At 42.8% G+C, this 16,209-nt stretch overlaps 1 protein-coding gene and 1 long non-coding RNA gene across 2 annotated transcripts in view; one reads left to right on the forward strand and one right to left on the reverse strand.

The window, feature by feature from the left end:
- Window positions 1-2,495, forward strand: part of LOC127508333 (uncharacterized) — a 4,369-nt gene extending 1,874 nt beyond the window's left edge. The window contains exons 2-3 of the long non-coding RNA XR_007928774.1: window positions 1,748-1,964; window positions 2,359-2,495. This is a non-coding gene — a long non-coding RNA (uncharacterized LOC127508333). The remainder of the gene's footprint in view (window positions 1-1,747; window positions 1,965-2,358) is intronic.
- On the reverse strand, window positions 1,959-14,910 carry ptger1c (prostaglandin E receptor 1c (subtype EP1)). The gene is made up of 3 exons (XM_051886130.1): window positions 14,822-14,910; window positions 2,682-3,669; window positions 1,959-2,567 (listed from the first exon to the last, which is right to left on the reverse strand). The coding sequence occupies exons 2-3, from the start codon at window positions 3,570-3,572 to the stop codon at window positions 2,319-2,321; spliced, it is 1,140 nt and encodes a 379-aa protein (XP_051742090.1). The 5' UTR covers window positions 3,573-3,669; window positions 14,822-14,910; the 3' UTR covers window positions 1,959-2,318.
- Window positions 14,911-16,209: the final 1,299 nt, after the last annotated feature.

Raw genomic sequence — 16,209 nt, forward strand, 5'->3', positions numbered from 1 at the left:
GTCATAATCAACTTTAAACATTCTAAGCCACAGATCTCATCTCAAGATTTATCACTGATCAAAAGTGTGTTAGGTCAATGAATGCATTTTAAGTTTTGTATTATAAACACTTTGAAACTATAATAAGACATCAAACATGCTTGTTGTGGTAATCAGATACTTTTTAAAAACGTGGAAACCTTTTTGAACTACTGCTATATTTAGACACACAGACATCAAGAATCAGCGTATGAATGGCATGTCACCATTGTTGAGATTCATACGCTGATGCTTTATGTCTGTGTGTGTCTAAATATGGTAGTAGTTCAAAATGTTTTGTGAACAATGTGTTTAAAAAAAGTATCTGATTACCACAACAGCACTGGACCTCTTGTTATAGTATCACACTGTTTAGAACACAATATTTGAAATGCATTTAACACACTTTTCTTCAGGGTGAGATCTGTGGCTCAGGATGTTTGATGATTCTTCATCAACAAACATTCAATAGATCATCCACAGCATTTCTCTCGGCTTTTTTGCCTTAACGACTGTGTTTTACAAACACACAGTTACAGCAGCCAGAAAAAAAAAAAAACTAATGTTATAAAGTCAAGAGTCCAAATAAAGTAAACACTGATCATCATAACGGTGACTACAAACTTTATTATTTTTAATAAATCAACATCTAAACTTCTGTTAATTCTCAATAAGAACTTCTGTATATTGGAAACTTTCAACTTTGAGTAAATATATTAACACAATATATATTTTTCATATATTATTCAGGATATTTACTACATATAATATATTGATCATAAATATATGGAAATATATTTTTGTTCCGTAAGGGCAGTACCGGCTAATTGTGTAACATTTTTGTTGCCGTGATTGTGGCCCATTGCTGGCAGTGTCGGCTCAGTTTCAGTACCCAGTCTCAGACCAGTGTAAGTGTTCAATCCCTGTCGGTGTGATTGTGCCCCAATGCCGGAAGTTTTGGCAGCCGGACATGGGCCAGTGTATTTGGGCTGATTCTGGGGTGTCATTCATCCCGCGTCCATCCCGAGTCTGGCAACCACAAACGGGCCGAGTTATTTCTTCCGGCCTGCCGGATCAGGGCCATTATTTTGCCAAACTGTTTTGGCTACCTGGGTATAAGGTCAACAATCAGGGTATCTTCCGATCATTCATTTTTTATGTTAATATTGAAATCAGAAAAACAAGAAAACTGTACTTTTTTTGTTTTCCATTAAAAAAAAAAAAAAATTGGCTTGATTTTTCGTTTTTTTCACTCTGGGGTTGGAAACGTATATTCAGCTTGATCTCGTCAACCCTTGTGAATAAGAAGTAGGCTGCACTTTATAGTATTACAGAAATAATACAGGCCACTTTAAAGGAATGCACTTAAGTGTGAACTGAATATGATGTTTTATACACAATTAATCACAATTAAATAGAAATGTATTATAGTTTAAATTTAGCCTATATTAAATGCAGTTTTTTTTTTTTGACCCACTTTAATAGGACTACTTTATATGTAATTTCATAATCACTTCTATTGTCTTTGAAATTTTAAATTGTACTGCCAAATGTACTGACAATCATTTATGGTAAACTAAAATATACTTATTTATGTCATTTCTATTGAAACATGTATGTTATGTAATTAACATTATTTTAGGGCTTATGTATTTGACTTTTTAGCGCATATTTAATTGTGTTAAAGCTGCAGTCCATACGTTTTGTGATCTCTGTTTGAAACCTGCAGTTGCAGTTATTTGCGGAATTATCATCTTTATGTGGGTTGTGCCTCGGCACGGCTCCTCAGCGCGGATGAATCGAATGTTTGCTGTCAGTCACCACACCGATGTGGATACTGTACTTCAGAATCACAGATTCTACATCTTGGAAGTGTGCGGAAACCTACCAGTATCACCCGAATTAGAAAACAATATTACAAGCTTACCGCTGTGAATCGGGCTAAGGTAAGGAGATAGTTTTGAACACTGGCTGGTTATGTACTTGCTCAAAAATTTATTTTGGATCATTTTTAACCAAAAAAAGTTACGGACTGCAGCTTTTGGAAATATAGTCATTAAAGTGTACTTTCTTTCAGTACAATTAAAGTGGCCTTTTATTTGATTAATATTATGTTATCTGCAAGTAAAGTAAAAAAAAAAAAAAAAAAAAAGTAAATTGAAGTATACCATGTACACTTGCACTTCTTTTTCACTTGGAAAAAATTCTCACACAATTTCTTTATAAATATTTGATTTCATATATTTTTGGTGAATGACCCAAAGTAAACATATTCGAAGTTAGTGTAAACAAATGGGTAATCAGTGTGAACTAATTTGCTTTCTGTGTGAGTCTCTGTAGGAGCTGCTCTGTGTAAACACGACTCTGTCGGGCTGCAGCAGCTGAAGGACTCTGCGCAGAACCGCTCGCCGCAGGAGGATGTAAACCCATGGATCCAGAATCTGGTTCCAGCTAGCCAAGCGCAGAGCCAAGAGAAGCAGCTTCTCACACTGACGCACCGGTCTGCTGATTCCTTTATAAAACCTGCCAATGGATATGAGGATGTAAATCTGTGAAATGAAGAGGAAAACAGTCAAAAAGTCCAGAAAACACAAATGCAGTAAAAACACAGTTTATCACAGTGCACTAAAAGGTGTTTATCAAATGCACAACGCCTCACTCACAAGAAATGGACTCCAACAGACGCAGGAGACCACCGTTATCACGGCCAGCTGAGTCATCATTTCCACATCCAGGGAATGCAGAGAAGAAGATGAGAGGAATCCATGTCTCCGAGCAGCGTTTGACTTGACACATCGGTCCTTAAACCTTGCCTGGAGCAATTTCAGCCCACTTATAGTATTAGACACAACTGAGACGCTCAATGTTACAAGCCCCAGTATGGAAAAAGCCAAAGCAAGGCTGGCGTCAGCGATGGAAAGCGGACCGTTCACAGGTAAGAAACACCAGGTGCCAGGAAACTGTGGTTTGTAGTCCCCCACGTTCAGCAGAGGGAGTCCCGCCAAAGTGAGAGCTGTGGAGGCAATCAGGAGCATGGTGAGGCGGACGCGTGTCATGGTGACAACCGCCGGGTGCAGGAGAGGTTGCGTGATGCCTATGCAGCGCTCCACTGCCATCGCACTGCCCAGCAGCAGAGGGCAAAGCCCAAAAAACACCATGCAAGCTCCAAATAACTTGCAGTAAACCTGAGGAGGCGCCACTGCTACTGCCGCCCCGTGATGCTTCACTCTTTCAAGATGGAGGTGAAGTGCCAAAGCCCCTGTGATCAGGTGGCCTGCCAGGTCACTCAGAAGCAGGGCTGAAGCCAGCAGTAGGAACGGCGCTTTGGCCCGTCGGCGTAAGCGGGCATAAGAATGGGCTAGGATTGCTAGTGCAATTAGGTTTGAAAGGGCACCGAGGGTCATGGTGAAGTAGGACATCCCAAACGCTGGTGGGTTAACCAGAGCAGGAGGCGTTGAGTTTACCTTTTGGTTGTCAGGACAGAGAGTTGTGAGATTATAATCTCTAGAGTGCTGGCATAAAACGGGGAAGGAAGAGGTGAAAAGAATATCCATGGTGTGACTGAAGGACAGTCAGGAAATCCTTAAAGATGAGTGTCTGTGATGAACCTTTCTTTCCAGGATGCTTCTAGAACGGATTCATCTATTATTGCTGTAAGTAGAATCATTCAGAGAGAGCAATTCAGATTATATATTCACTGCTGAAGTCTACATTAAAATTCAAGACTGTAATCATGCTTGAGGAAAACTCCTTGGATAGCAAAATAATGCTGGCGCAGAAAATAATATTGTGTCCAAACCGTCCAAATGTTGCTGACAGGAAGACACAACTGAACAATACCCTTTGCATAACAATTGAATTATAATTTAATAATTATAGAACTGAATAATTTTTAATGCAAATATGACATTGAAAATTGTTAACTGTTATTTGGAAATAATGTCTTGTGTCATCGCTCAATCACTGTTTCAACCACGGAAAGACATCAATAAAACAGCTTTTTTTCTAACGTTGCATTTACCTGAGGAAAGTTATCCAGTTTTCACAGTTCGTTAACTATAAAAAACACTAGAGAAGAGCTTAGTGTTTATAGTGTTTATAAAAACTACCATACTGTACGTACAACCGAGTTGCAGGCCTATACAATGGAACATTTCTGTTTTTATTTGAGTGTAATAATTAAAATATTAGTACAATTTAATATAACTGTTTTCTATTTGAATATAAAATGTAATTTATTCCTGTGATCAAAGCTGAATTTTCAGCATCATTACTCCAGTCTTCAGTGTCACATGATCCTTCAGAAATCATTCTATGCTGATTTGATTTATTATTAATCTTGAAAAGGTTTTTTTTTTTTTTTTTTTGCTGCTTAACATATTGGCTGTACTATATCAGATCAACAGTAATACGTACAAATGAAAGGGAATAAATAAATAAGAATACACAAAGAACAAGACAATAAAGCATTATTACACTGAGAGCATCAATCAGTCACAGCGATGTTGAGAACAAGCTTAAGGCTCAAGGATTATTTTATAATTTTTATAATTCAAGTATAATTTTTTATAATAAGAGTAAGTGCTTTACACACTTCATGTCACATTTCTAATAAACAGGAAGAATTGTATACAATATATATATTATATAATTTATAAAGTAAGTATATAATTCTATACTATATATATATATATATATATATGCACACAGACACACACACACATATCATCAGTACAGTAAACACTAAAAAATTATATATATATATATATATATATATATATATATATACACAAAGTTCTGGCATGAAACTCTAATGGGCAGGCTAATAGGTCCTTTAACTCAACCTGCTCATAATCACATCATTATCTATAGGACACAGATGATTGGTTCCTGCTGTATTAGTAGCCAATGAGCTTGCGTGTTCAATCTTTAAATACATGAGTTAGCATTTGCTTAGCAGTGCAGCGTGCTTCAGAAACCCTCCACCTTCCCCAGCTCCACCTGTATAGATCTGCTACGGGTTATTCATGTACGCTATATTGTACAGCAGCAGCATGTCTTACTCACAGCAGCGTGTCGTGTATGTATTGGCAGTAGCAAGTCCCGTACTTGCTCTACAGCAGCAGCATCAATAATCAACAGCAGCGTAGCAGATGCATTCCGCCAAGACCAAACACAGCTACATTGTCATACCCATTACCATGTCAAACACTCCGAGAGTTGTCATGACAGAAATATATACAGTCTAAAAAATGCTGGGTTAAAAACAACCCAAGTTGGGTTGAAAATGGACAAACTCAGCAATTGGGTTAAATGTTTGTCCAACACCTGCTGGGCAGTTTAATTTAACCCAACTATTGTTTAAAAATTACTGTATGGCTGGCTTAAAATGAACCCAAAATAGGTTGGAAATTAAAAATCAGACACATAATTACAATAGTAATTATGTGTCAACAATAGTAATCAACAGGTGAACATTTATTAATAAGCAATTTTAATATTTATTGTTTCATTATTATTCATCAAACTTATTAATAAATGTTCATTTATTAAACATATTAATAAATGTTAATTTCCAACATACTTTGGGTTCCTTTTAAGCAAGCAGTAATTTTTAAACAATAGTTGAGTTAAATAAACCTAGCGGTTGGGTTAAATGTTTGCCCAACCTGCTGGGTAGTTTTATTTAACTCAACTATTGTTTAAAAATTACTGTATTGCTTGATTATTTTTGTTTATATATATATATATATATATATATATATACAGTGGCGTAGCAAGTCAGCCCCGGGCCCATATGCAAAAAAAGTTTTACGTGCCTCGCGGACTTTAATATGAATAAGATATCACTAACAAAAAAAAACATTTCTAGGAATGACAACAACAGCACTACAGTAGGCCTACTATGCGCTCCTCCATCATTTTGACTTTGCATTGTGGATCTATTTCAAAAATGTGAAAAAACGGCTTTTCAACACAGTATACGTTTGAATTCGACAGATTCGATTCTGGCTTTGGAATTTCAGAATGATCATTGCATCATTTCAGATGCGATGAGTCCAAAGATTATTCCAGTTATGAATTAATTATTCTGTCAGACTTTTTTAATGCACGTTTTATTCCTAATAAATTTACTAGTGTTACATACAGAAGGGGACGGAGACACAGATACGGGTTAACAGGTTTATTGAAGGTAATGCAGAGCGTGATCAGAATGCAGGTAAGAGAATGCAGATGAATGGATCGCTGAGCAGATGAGCTGGCACTGATACTTATCTGAATGTTTCTCTAGGGAGCGTGGATACCAGGAGACGTGGGAACGAAGACACACCGGAGAAACACAGGAGACGAGGAGACACTGGGAATCACGGAGGATGCTGGCAAGGGAGTCCAGGAGGTAAGTGAACACAGGTTAGTGTTAACGAGACCGGACAGTGACTGAGTGAACTGGCGTGTCTTTTATGTGGCAGTGGTGATGAGTGTGGATTGGCGTCAGGTGAGGCTTGTCAGTATTCGGGAGAGGGAGTGCGGTGTGATTGGGTGACTGTGGAGCCTGGCGTGTCTGTGACATTACCCCCCCCCCCACGGTCCGCTCCTGAGGACCGTGGACCCCGACGTCGTGGTGGTCGACCTCTACCTCGGGGGGCTGGCTTACTGGGATGTCTGGCGTGGAAGTCGTCAAGGAGGCTGGGGTCTAGAACAACATTCCTCGGGACCCATGAGCGTTCTTCGGGACCATAACCTTCCCAGTCGACTAGGTACTCCAGGGACCCACCACGACGCCGGGAGTCCAAGATGTCTTTCACCTGATAGGCCACTCCGTCTTCTGCGATGAGTGGAGGAGGGGGATCTTCGGAGTCGCCAGGCTCTGTGGAGGGAAGGACAGAGGCTTTAAAAGTGATACGTGGAAGACTGGGTGGATGCGATACTCAGGAGGGAGTTGCAGGTGATAGGTGACGGGGTTGACTTGCCGGATGACGGTGAAGGGGCCAACGAACCTAGGACTCAGTTTCCTACAGGGCAGGCGCATCCTGATGTCCCTGGTTGACAGCCAAACCTTCTGCCCTGGCTGGTAGTTGGGTGCGTGGGAGCGTCGAAGGTCGGCTGTCAACCGGCGCCTGCGTAGGGCTCGCTGGAGTTGCAGATGTGCTGAGTCCCAGACCCTCTCGCTCTCCCGGAACCAGTAATCCACTGCCGGAACGTCTGATGGTTCCCCATCCCAGGGGAAGAGTGGGGGCTGGTAGCCGAGCACGCATTGGAAAGGTGTAAGGCCAGTAGTGGGTTGACGGAGAGAGTTCTGGGCGTACTCGGCCCAGCCCAAGAACTGGTTCCAGGAGTCCTGGTGGCCGTGACAGAAGGTACGTAGGAAACGGCCGATCTCCTGTATCTTCCTCTCCGTCTGCCCGTTTGTCTGGGGATGGTAACCGGAGGAGAGGCTTATGGTCACACCTAGGAGTTTGAAGAAGGCTTTCCAGACTCGGGATGTGAACTGGGTACCACGGTCCGATACAATGTCTTCAGGTAGCCCAAAATAACGGAAGACATGGTTAAATAACAGCTCTGCCGTTTCCATGGCAGTGGGGAGTCCAGGCAGGGGAACTAAGCGACAGGACTTGGAAAAGCGGTCGACAATGACCAGTACACATGTACATCCATCGGAGACAGGAAGGTCAGTAATGAAGTCCACTCCTAGGTGTGACCAGGGGCGAGTGGGAACGGGCAGAGGTTGGAGCTTTCCGGAAGGAAGAAGGCGTGGACTTTTGGAGACGGCACATTCCTTGCACCCTTGTACGTACCTCCTGACGTTGGATAGCATGCTGGGCCACCAGAAGCGCTGTTTTAACAGCGAGAGGGTTTCGTTGACCCCGGGGTGGCCAGTGCCCAGTGAACTATGCGTTGAGTGGATGAGGGGCGTGCGTCGTGACCGGGGTACATACTTCAATCCGGGGGGACAACCCGGCGGAATGTTGGTGGAGGCATTGGTCTTGGGGAGCGTCTCTTCCGACCAGGAGATGGGGCTTACTATGAGTCGTTCGGGAATGATGGGCTCTGGATCTTCGTTGTTCTCCTCGAGGCAATGGATACGGGAAAGGGCATCAGCTTTCACGTTCTTAGAACCAGGGCGGTAGGAGATGGTGAAATCGAACCTGGTGAAGAAGAGAGCCCATCTGGCCTGGCGGGGGTTTAGTCTCTTGGCATCACGTAGGTATCCTAGGTTTTTATGGTCTGTCAAGACCGTAAAGGGGTATTTAGCTCCCTCAAGCCAATGCCTCCATTCCTCCAGGGCGAGTTTGATGGCGAGGAGCTCGCGGTTGCCGATGTCATAGTTTATTTCCGCCGGGTTGAGTTTCCTGGAGAAGAAAGCACATGGATGGAGTTTGCTGGGATTCCCCTGCTGCTGGGATAACACCGCTCCCACTCCGGTGGTTGAGGCGTCTACCTCGACAATGAAGGGGAGCTCTGGGTCAGGGTGAACCAGGAGGGGAGCGGTCGTGAAGGCGATCTTGAGGGTCTCAAAGGCTTGGGTGGCGGCTGGGGTCCAGGACAGAGACTTGGGCTTACCACGGAGGAGGTTGGTGAGTGGACCGGTGATGGAGCTGTAGTGCTGGATGAAACGGCGGTAGAAGTTGGCAAATCCTAGGAATCTTTGTAGTTCTTTAATCGTGGAGGGAATGGGCCATTCTTTGACTGCGGTGACCTTCCTCTCGTACATTCGGACGCCACTGTGGTCGATGATGTAGCCGAGGAAGTGCACGGAAGGCTGATGGAAGGTGCACTTCTCGGCTTTCAGGAAGAGGTGGTAACTTCGCAGGCGTTGGAGGACCTCCGCAACGTGTCGGCGATGTTCGGCCAGGCTCCGGGAGTAGATCAGAATATCATTAATGTAGACCAGGACAGACCGGTGCAGGAACTCCCGGAGCACCTCATGCATGAAGTCTTGGAATACGGAGGGGGCGTTGACCAGTCCATACGGCATGACGAGGTACTCATAATGGCCAGTAGGGGTCACGAAAGCTGTTTTCCACTCGTCCCCCTCACGTATTCTGATGAGGTTGTACGCGCTGCGGAGGTCCAGCTTGGTGAACACAGTGGCGCCGCGCAGATGTTCCAGGGCCGCTGGGACGAGAGGAAGGGGGTAACGGAATTTGACTGTGATTTGGTTGAGTGCTCGATAATCAATGCAGGGCCGCAAGCCTCCGTCCTTTTTAGACACGAAGAAGAAGCTAGAAGCAGCAGGGGAAGTGGACGGTCGGATGTAACCTTGCTTGAGAGCCTCGTCGATGTACTCCTCCATGGCTTTCTCCTCCGGAACGGATAGGGAGTATATCTTCCCTCTGGGCACTGGCTCACCTGGGATGAGGTCAATGGCACAGTCCCATGGCCGATGGGGAGGCAGCTTGGAGGCTTGTTTTGGACAGAAGACATCTCTGAAGTGGGAGTAACAGGCTGGGATATCCGTGGAACGTTTCTCGAGAGGGCTTTCCACAGTAGTAGCCCCAACTTGGATTTCCTGGGAATCTGGAGAACTGGACGCGGGGAGTTCGGGGAAACAGTTCTGGAAACATTGGTTACCCCACTTCAGGATCTCTCCTGTCCTCCAGGAGATGGTGGGGCAGCGATATAATGCCCGACACCACCACAATACAGGCAGAGATTCTGGGTCAGCCTCCTCTGTCGCTCAGCTGCTGAAAGACGTGAGTGCTCAATTTGCATGTTGTCATTCGCTGGTTCTGAGGAGCTGACGGACTCTGGCTGGCGGGAAAAGGAGGGGAATAGTGGCTGGCCCTGGTGCTCTTCTAAGCACAGCTGCATACGAGTGGCGAATCTGATGGATAGTTGAATGAATTTCTTGAGCCCGATGGAGTCCTCGTATGCAGCGAGATGCAACCGCACACGTGGATCGAGGCCCTGACGATACGTCGTGATCAGAGCCTGCTCATTCCAGCCACTTGCAGCAGCGAGGGTACGAAACTGGAGGGCATAATCAGACACAGTTAGTGCACCTTGTTTTAAATTGCATAATCTCTCACCAATCGACGAGTCCCAGGCGGGTTTGCCAAAAACTTCCTTGAAGTGGGTAGTAAAACTTGACAAGGATGATACTACAGGGTTGTTTAAATTCCAGAGAGGTTCAGCCCATCGCAGTGCTTTTCCGTGGAGCTGAGAGATTATGAAAGCCACCTTAGAACGATCGTCGGGGTACAGGTGCGGTTGCATCTCCAGGACCATTGCAGGAGAAAACCGTTGCAATCCTCCGCCAGACCAGAGAAGGGCACCGGTTTGGCCATGGGACTGGCGACCACGGGAGGTGAAGGAGCTGCGGCGGTGGATGCGGAAGTGTTCGCTGGTGTTGTAGCCGTGGAGGTGCTGGCGAAGGTGCGTTGAAGTACAGTGACCAGCTCTTGAATGGGATCCGGGGTGCTCATGCTGTTACCTGGGCGGTGTTGGTCCGGTCTTCTGTGACATACAGAAGGGGACGGAGACACAGATACGGGTTAACAGGTTTATTGAAGGTAATGCAGAGCGTGATCAGAATGCAGGTAAGAGAATGCAGATGAATGGATCGCTGAGCAGATGAGCTGGCACTGATACTTGTCTGAATGTTTCTCTAGGGAGCGTGGATACCAGGAGACGTGGGAACGAAGACACACCGGAGAAACACAGGAGACGAGGAGACACTGGGAATCACGGAGGACGCTGGAGACAGGTAAGTCGATAGCAAGGGAGTCCAGGAGGTAAGTGAACACAGGTTAGTGTTAACGAGACCGGACAGTGACTGAGTGAACTGGCGTGTCTTTTATGTGGCAGTGGTGATGAGTGTGGATTGGCGTCAGGTGAGGCTTGTCAGTATTCGGGAGAGGGAGTGCGGTGTGATTGGGTGACTGTGGAGCCTGGCGTGTCTGTGACAACTAGAAGATTGTTCTCTAAATATGTTTCCATCACATTTTATGTGCATTTTATTTCATTGAAGAGTATCCACCCAGCAAGAGTACGAGTTACATTTATTCACATCTTGTGCAGTAAAGATGGGCCCCCAATCCGCCGAGGGCCCATATGCACGTGCATACCTTGCATGCCCAGATGCTACGCCACTGTATATATATATATATATATATATATATATATATATTTTTTTTTTTACTGTTGGCACTGTTATGGAATAAATTATTATTTACTGTTATGGAATTAAGTTCATTTGCCAGGAGGACACCGGTCAGTCTTGTAAGAATATATAGCCAGTGGATCTCCTTTTTCCACTTCTGCCGTGCCAAAAATCCTTCATTTATCTTCCTCTCCCTCCAGCAGCACTGTCACCCTCTGCTCTCTTATAATTCATGCTGTTGTGTTCTCCTTTCTCCTGAATCTGTTTGCTAACCTTAGATTTGCTCTGCGAGGTACATGTATGTGTTGTGTGTGTTTACGCAGTGATCTCTATTGCTATTATTGAGTGAAAATGTGTTTGTTTTACCTAGCTGTTCTGACCCATAAAGTCGACTTCCATTATATAAATCTACCTGATTACTTTTTGATTTATGAACCAATTAGCAGAGACTTTTATCAAAACAACTTACAAATGAGAAGAAGCAGAAGCATTTAAGCACATTAGATTGCCTGACATCTTAGCAACATTAACATTTTGAAACAAGTTAAGTGCATTTTTCTTTGCACAAACAATGTTACATGCACAAAGAGCTCATGAAATGTCTTGTTGAGTAGTTTTTTTCTTTAAGTTTTGACATATTTCCACAACATCAAAGCTAATACACATAATAAAAATTGTTTTTTCTTACTATTGCTAATTAGAGACATTTTATATTTATAATTTAGAGGGAGGGGACATTCTCATTCTTAAAAAGCATTATATTAGAAAAAAAATTGGATATGTCTCCGAGTCATCAATAATTGTGTTCCATTTCCTGGGAGAGAATGAGTGTAAACTGTAAAGGTTTATCTGCACTGTAAAACTCAATAAGTTCAGAATACTCAAAACATTTGAGGAAATTATTACCTCAAATCTAATCCCATGTCTCCACCTCGGCCCGTTGGTCTGACTCCTCCACCTTCACCCCTTCCTCCCTCGGCGTCACCAGTGACCATCAGGCTGACAACTCCACCAGGCTCCTTCGGCCTACCAGCTCCACCTGGGTCAGACATCGCCAGCCCATCGCCACGGACTTGTGAGCCATCAGCTGCAATTTGGCTCTCCACCCCTTCAGCTTCCCTCAGGCTCCACGTCAGTCCTCTGTCGCACCGGTTCCGCCGCACGCCTCCAGTACCACAGTTCCACCTCGATGGGTCGTCATTGCAGCCTCGTCACGTCCTCCGAGGCCTGTGATGTCACCTGGTTCCAGCAACACTGCGTCTATGCCCAGGTCTCCACCCCATCGGCTTCATCATTCGTCTCCATGGTGGCGTTGTACTTTGCATCACCCTGGCCCCTCCCTCCGATAATGCCGACGTGGGGTGCCACCCGAACAAATCTCTGGATACCTTCCCGTATCTCATCGGCAACACCTCCGTGGCTTCTACCAACATCCACACCTCCCTGGTCACTCCTTTCTGCCTGCCTGCCTGTTTCCATCCCTCTGCCAACTCCGTGTCCGCCTCCCGAACCTCCTCCTCTGCCATTTGTTACGGCACGAGGTCACGCCTTCCAGGAGGGGGCGTACTGTAACAATTCATTGTGTTTGGACTTTGTTTTCTGTTGTCACCAGGACCCTGCCAGAGTTAGCTCGTTAATTTGTCACCATGGTTTCTAATTTGATTAGTTAATGTCTCTTTGTTTTCTCCCAGTATATATCTGCCTGAGTTTCAGTCTTCTGTTGTCGGTTCTCGTTAATGCTAACTTTAAGTTTGAGTATGTGAGTCTTCTGGAATTAAAGTCAATTATGTTAATCTTCTTCATCGTGCTTTTTCACACACCACTCTTAGCAAAGCATGACACAACTCATAATGTTAATTACATACAGTTCATTTACATAAACATAACATTCAGATCTTGGTTAAACGTTAGATAGCAAATAGCCCATCCTCAACCTAACCACAGGCTATACTCTTCACCACAGTGGTAACCCTACAAAACTAACACAACAGAACCCCCAATAAATCCCAACATAACACAACATTAAACATTAACTTATGTCTCCCTATGTTAATCATGTGCAAAAACACACAAAATAACACTTAATTTCAACATTTATTTATACAGTCTGATGCAAAGCATGCTGGGAATTAGAAATCAACTGCAACTCTACTCAATCATATTAAGTTCAGCTTACTACAATGAAATTTTTAGTTCACAGAGCTTTTTTCTATTAAGTACAAGGAACTTTCATTATTATTTGAGTGAAACAAACTAATTTTATTTCATTACTTTCACTGTTTGGTTTTACAGTGTGTTACAAGTTCACCAGCACGACACTACCAGCTAACGGACATGAACAAAAAGCTCCCATTTTGATTTCCCTGTTCTTAAAAACAAATTAAGCTGTAGTCACATATGTCCAAATTTATTCAATAAGAATCCACAAAATCAGTTTTTACAATGGGTTTTTCATGGATTCACCACATCGACCAACAGAAAAGCTGCTTGGTTTGAAAGTGTCTTCTGTGTGAGCGGTGCTTCATGCATCGCTGCACTATTGACTATACGCAATGGTCCTTTTTTCCCGCAAAATTCTGCTAATGTGACCACACCTTTACAGTGACAAAATGACTTGTGTCACAGTATTTCCTTACTCTACTCAAAATGCTGTGCACACTAGTCCAACAGCTGCTGACAGTCATAGATTTTCCACCAGAAACTGAAAAATTATGTTTTCCTCTTTCAGACAGACAAAGATGGGATAATATCCCAAGGCGGTGTATAGGTTTTTCACTCTCGGAAAATGGACTTGGGAGACTTGAGAGGTCAGACTCTGTCATGGCATTATAGTGGTAAAAAAGAAAGACTGAAAGGCTTCAGTCTTTCTTTTTTACCACTTTAATGCCATGCTGCCAAACTGCTGAGAGGCTGTAGTAAATGTAATCAGTGCACCCCTGGAAACTCTGCAAATTGTTATTTTTGTTGCTACTCCTTGTTCTCCCTCTGTGCATTCACACATTTAGTCTTTAAATTGTCCTTTTCTTTCTAAATCTTTTTCTGCTTTTCTTAGGCAACATGGAGCCAATGTGTGTTAGTGAGCCGCAGCAAGGAAGCCAGTATGACCATATCAGGTCACTGAGAGCCCGTTTGTCTGTGAGGAATTTCAAGAACATTTAGCTTATTTAAAACGGCTAGCTTTGTTTTGGAAACAGTACATGGCCATTGCATTTTAAAGTTGTATTTAATGACCTTTAAAACATTTTTGTTTAGGGATTGCTTTCCCAAATTGAACCAGAGATCTTATGGACACTCAACACTGGAAGAACCATATTTTGAAGTTGTCTTATGTTTTTATTAATAAAACACAATGAATAAATTCCTTAATACTTTGATTTATAATATAATATAATATTTGAATTATCATGATTTTCAATCCTGTCAGATTCCCTTTTATACTCCCAATTATATGAGAAGAAAAGAAATCAACTTTGAGGCTAATCAAATAAATTTAGCTCTCATGATATCAGCGTTGATGGTAATTTGTCATAGTTACAGTCATACAGTCAATACCAATCATTAAATCACATCAAAAATGGTAAAAAAAATTTATTCCACATTTACATATTTGTATTCAAAAAGCTTGAAAGCCTTACAAAGATGCTGTGCATATATGAAATGAAGGGCTAAAACAGATGAAGAGATGTGTGCTTGACTCACCCAGCGTCTCTGCGTCTGTTTGTCCTGTATATATCAGCGACAGCAGCTCTTCTTCCATGTGCTTCAGGCAGTTCTACCTCTTATCACTCCACAGCCGCGGAATAAAACAGCCCTCTCTCTATCCCACACCCTCATCCCTCTTTTTTCTGTCTCACCTTTCTCCATCCTTGAAAAGCATCCAAATTTTCTTTAAAAACACACATTCCTCATGCTTTTCATTGCTGAGGTTTCATACAGTTTCTTTGAGTCAAGGTTTGGCTATCAGGTATTGAGTGTGCAACTGTCAGTTCCATTATGGTATACATTATATACTTTTGAGCAAATTAAATATGTAAACACTTTCTGTTAATAAATCAGCTGCAATCCAATTTTGTTCTTGAGAGAACAAGATGTTAAAAAGTCTTCGCCCACGGCATGGAGCACCTGTGGATTTATATTACCAATACAGAGAAACATAATGACAGTGACTTCCCCAGCTTAATGTTAATTTGATTCGATTATGTCTGTATTCCCTTCTGAGATAAATGGTACATTGCTTCTTTTCTTAATAAATACACACATTGTTTTTTTTTTGTTTTTTTTTTTTTTAAAGTTTCATATTTAATTACATGTACTGCAAAGACACTCCTCAACCATCAGATATAAAATTGACTAAAATATAATTGGTTGCTGTTTCCTCAACTGGGAAACGTGCTTCATGTCTGTTCTGACTGGGTCACTTTCAGCAGGGAAAAACAATTCTAAATATGCATAATAAAATGCACAACACAGGATTGGCAATTTCTAAAAGAAAATGTTTTGCCAGCTGTCTGTCACTAGGAAAAAACTAGCCAAACTGGCATATGGCATCATAGACCTGTTGAGTGATATCCTCAAAAAACCATCAAAATTATGCAAGGTAAAAGAAAATGAGGTACAACAGCTCAAAAAAATTAAAAAAATAAAAGAAAAAACTGAATATTGAAGAATGGGCCCTATTTTAACGATCTAAGCGCAAAGTCTGAAGCGCATGGCACGGGTGCACTTAGGGCGTGTCTGAATCCACTTTTGCTAGTTTAACGACAGAAAAAATGGTCAGCGTTTGGTCCAAAAGGGTTGCACCTAGTCTCTTAATGAGTCATGGGTGTGTTTTGGGCGTAATGTGCAATAAACCAATCAGAGTGTCATCTCCCATTCCCTTTAAAAGCCAGGTGCGCTTGCACAATGGCGGATTGCTATTTACATGGCGGAATATAGACCCCCTTAATCTGACGAGTCAGTTTCAATACATTTTTAATATTTAGCAAGTTTGTGTGCTGCTGCGCGTCCCTGTGTGTGTAATAAGCAGAGTGTACACGGGTTGTGCACCCGCATATAGGCGCATATTACTAACGCGCCTTTCAAATAAC

Source organism: Ctenopharyngodon idella, chromosome 3 (assembly GCF_019924925.1).
Source record: "Ctenopharyngodon idella isolate HZGC_01 chromosome 3, HZGC01, whole genome shotgun sequence".
Classification (NCBI taxonomy): Eukaryota; Metazoa; Chordata; class Actinopteri; order Cypriniformes; family Xenocyprididae; genus Ctenopharyngodon; species Ctenopharyngodon idella.

What these genes read in the sequence shown, in the direction of transcription:
- ptger1c (XM_051886130.1), bottom strand. Translation starts at nt 3,572, where the DNA reads ATGGATATTCTTTTCACCTCTTCCTTCCCCGTTTTATGCCAGCACTCT. An exon ending in TCTGTTGGAGTCCATTTCTT is followed by an intron (nt 2,568 to 2,681) that starts GTGAGTGAGGCG and finishes TTCATTTCACAG; the next exon opens with ATTTACATCCTCATATCCAT.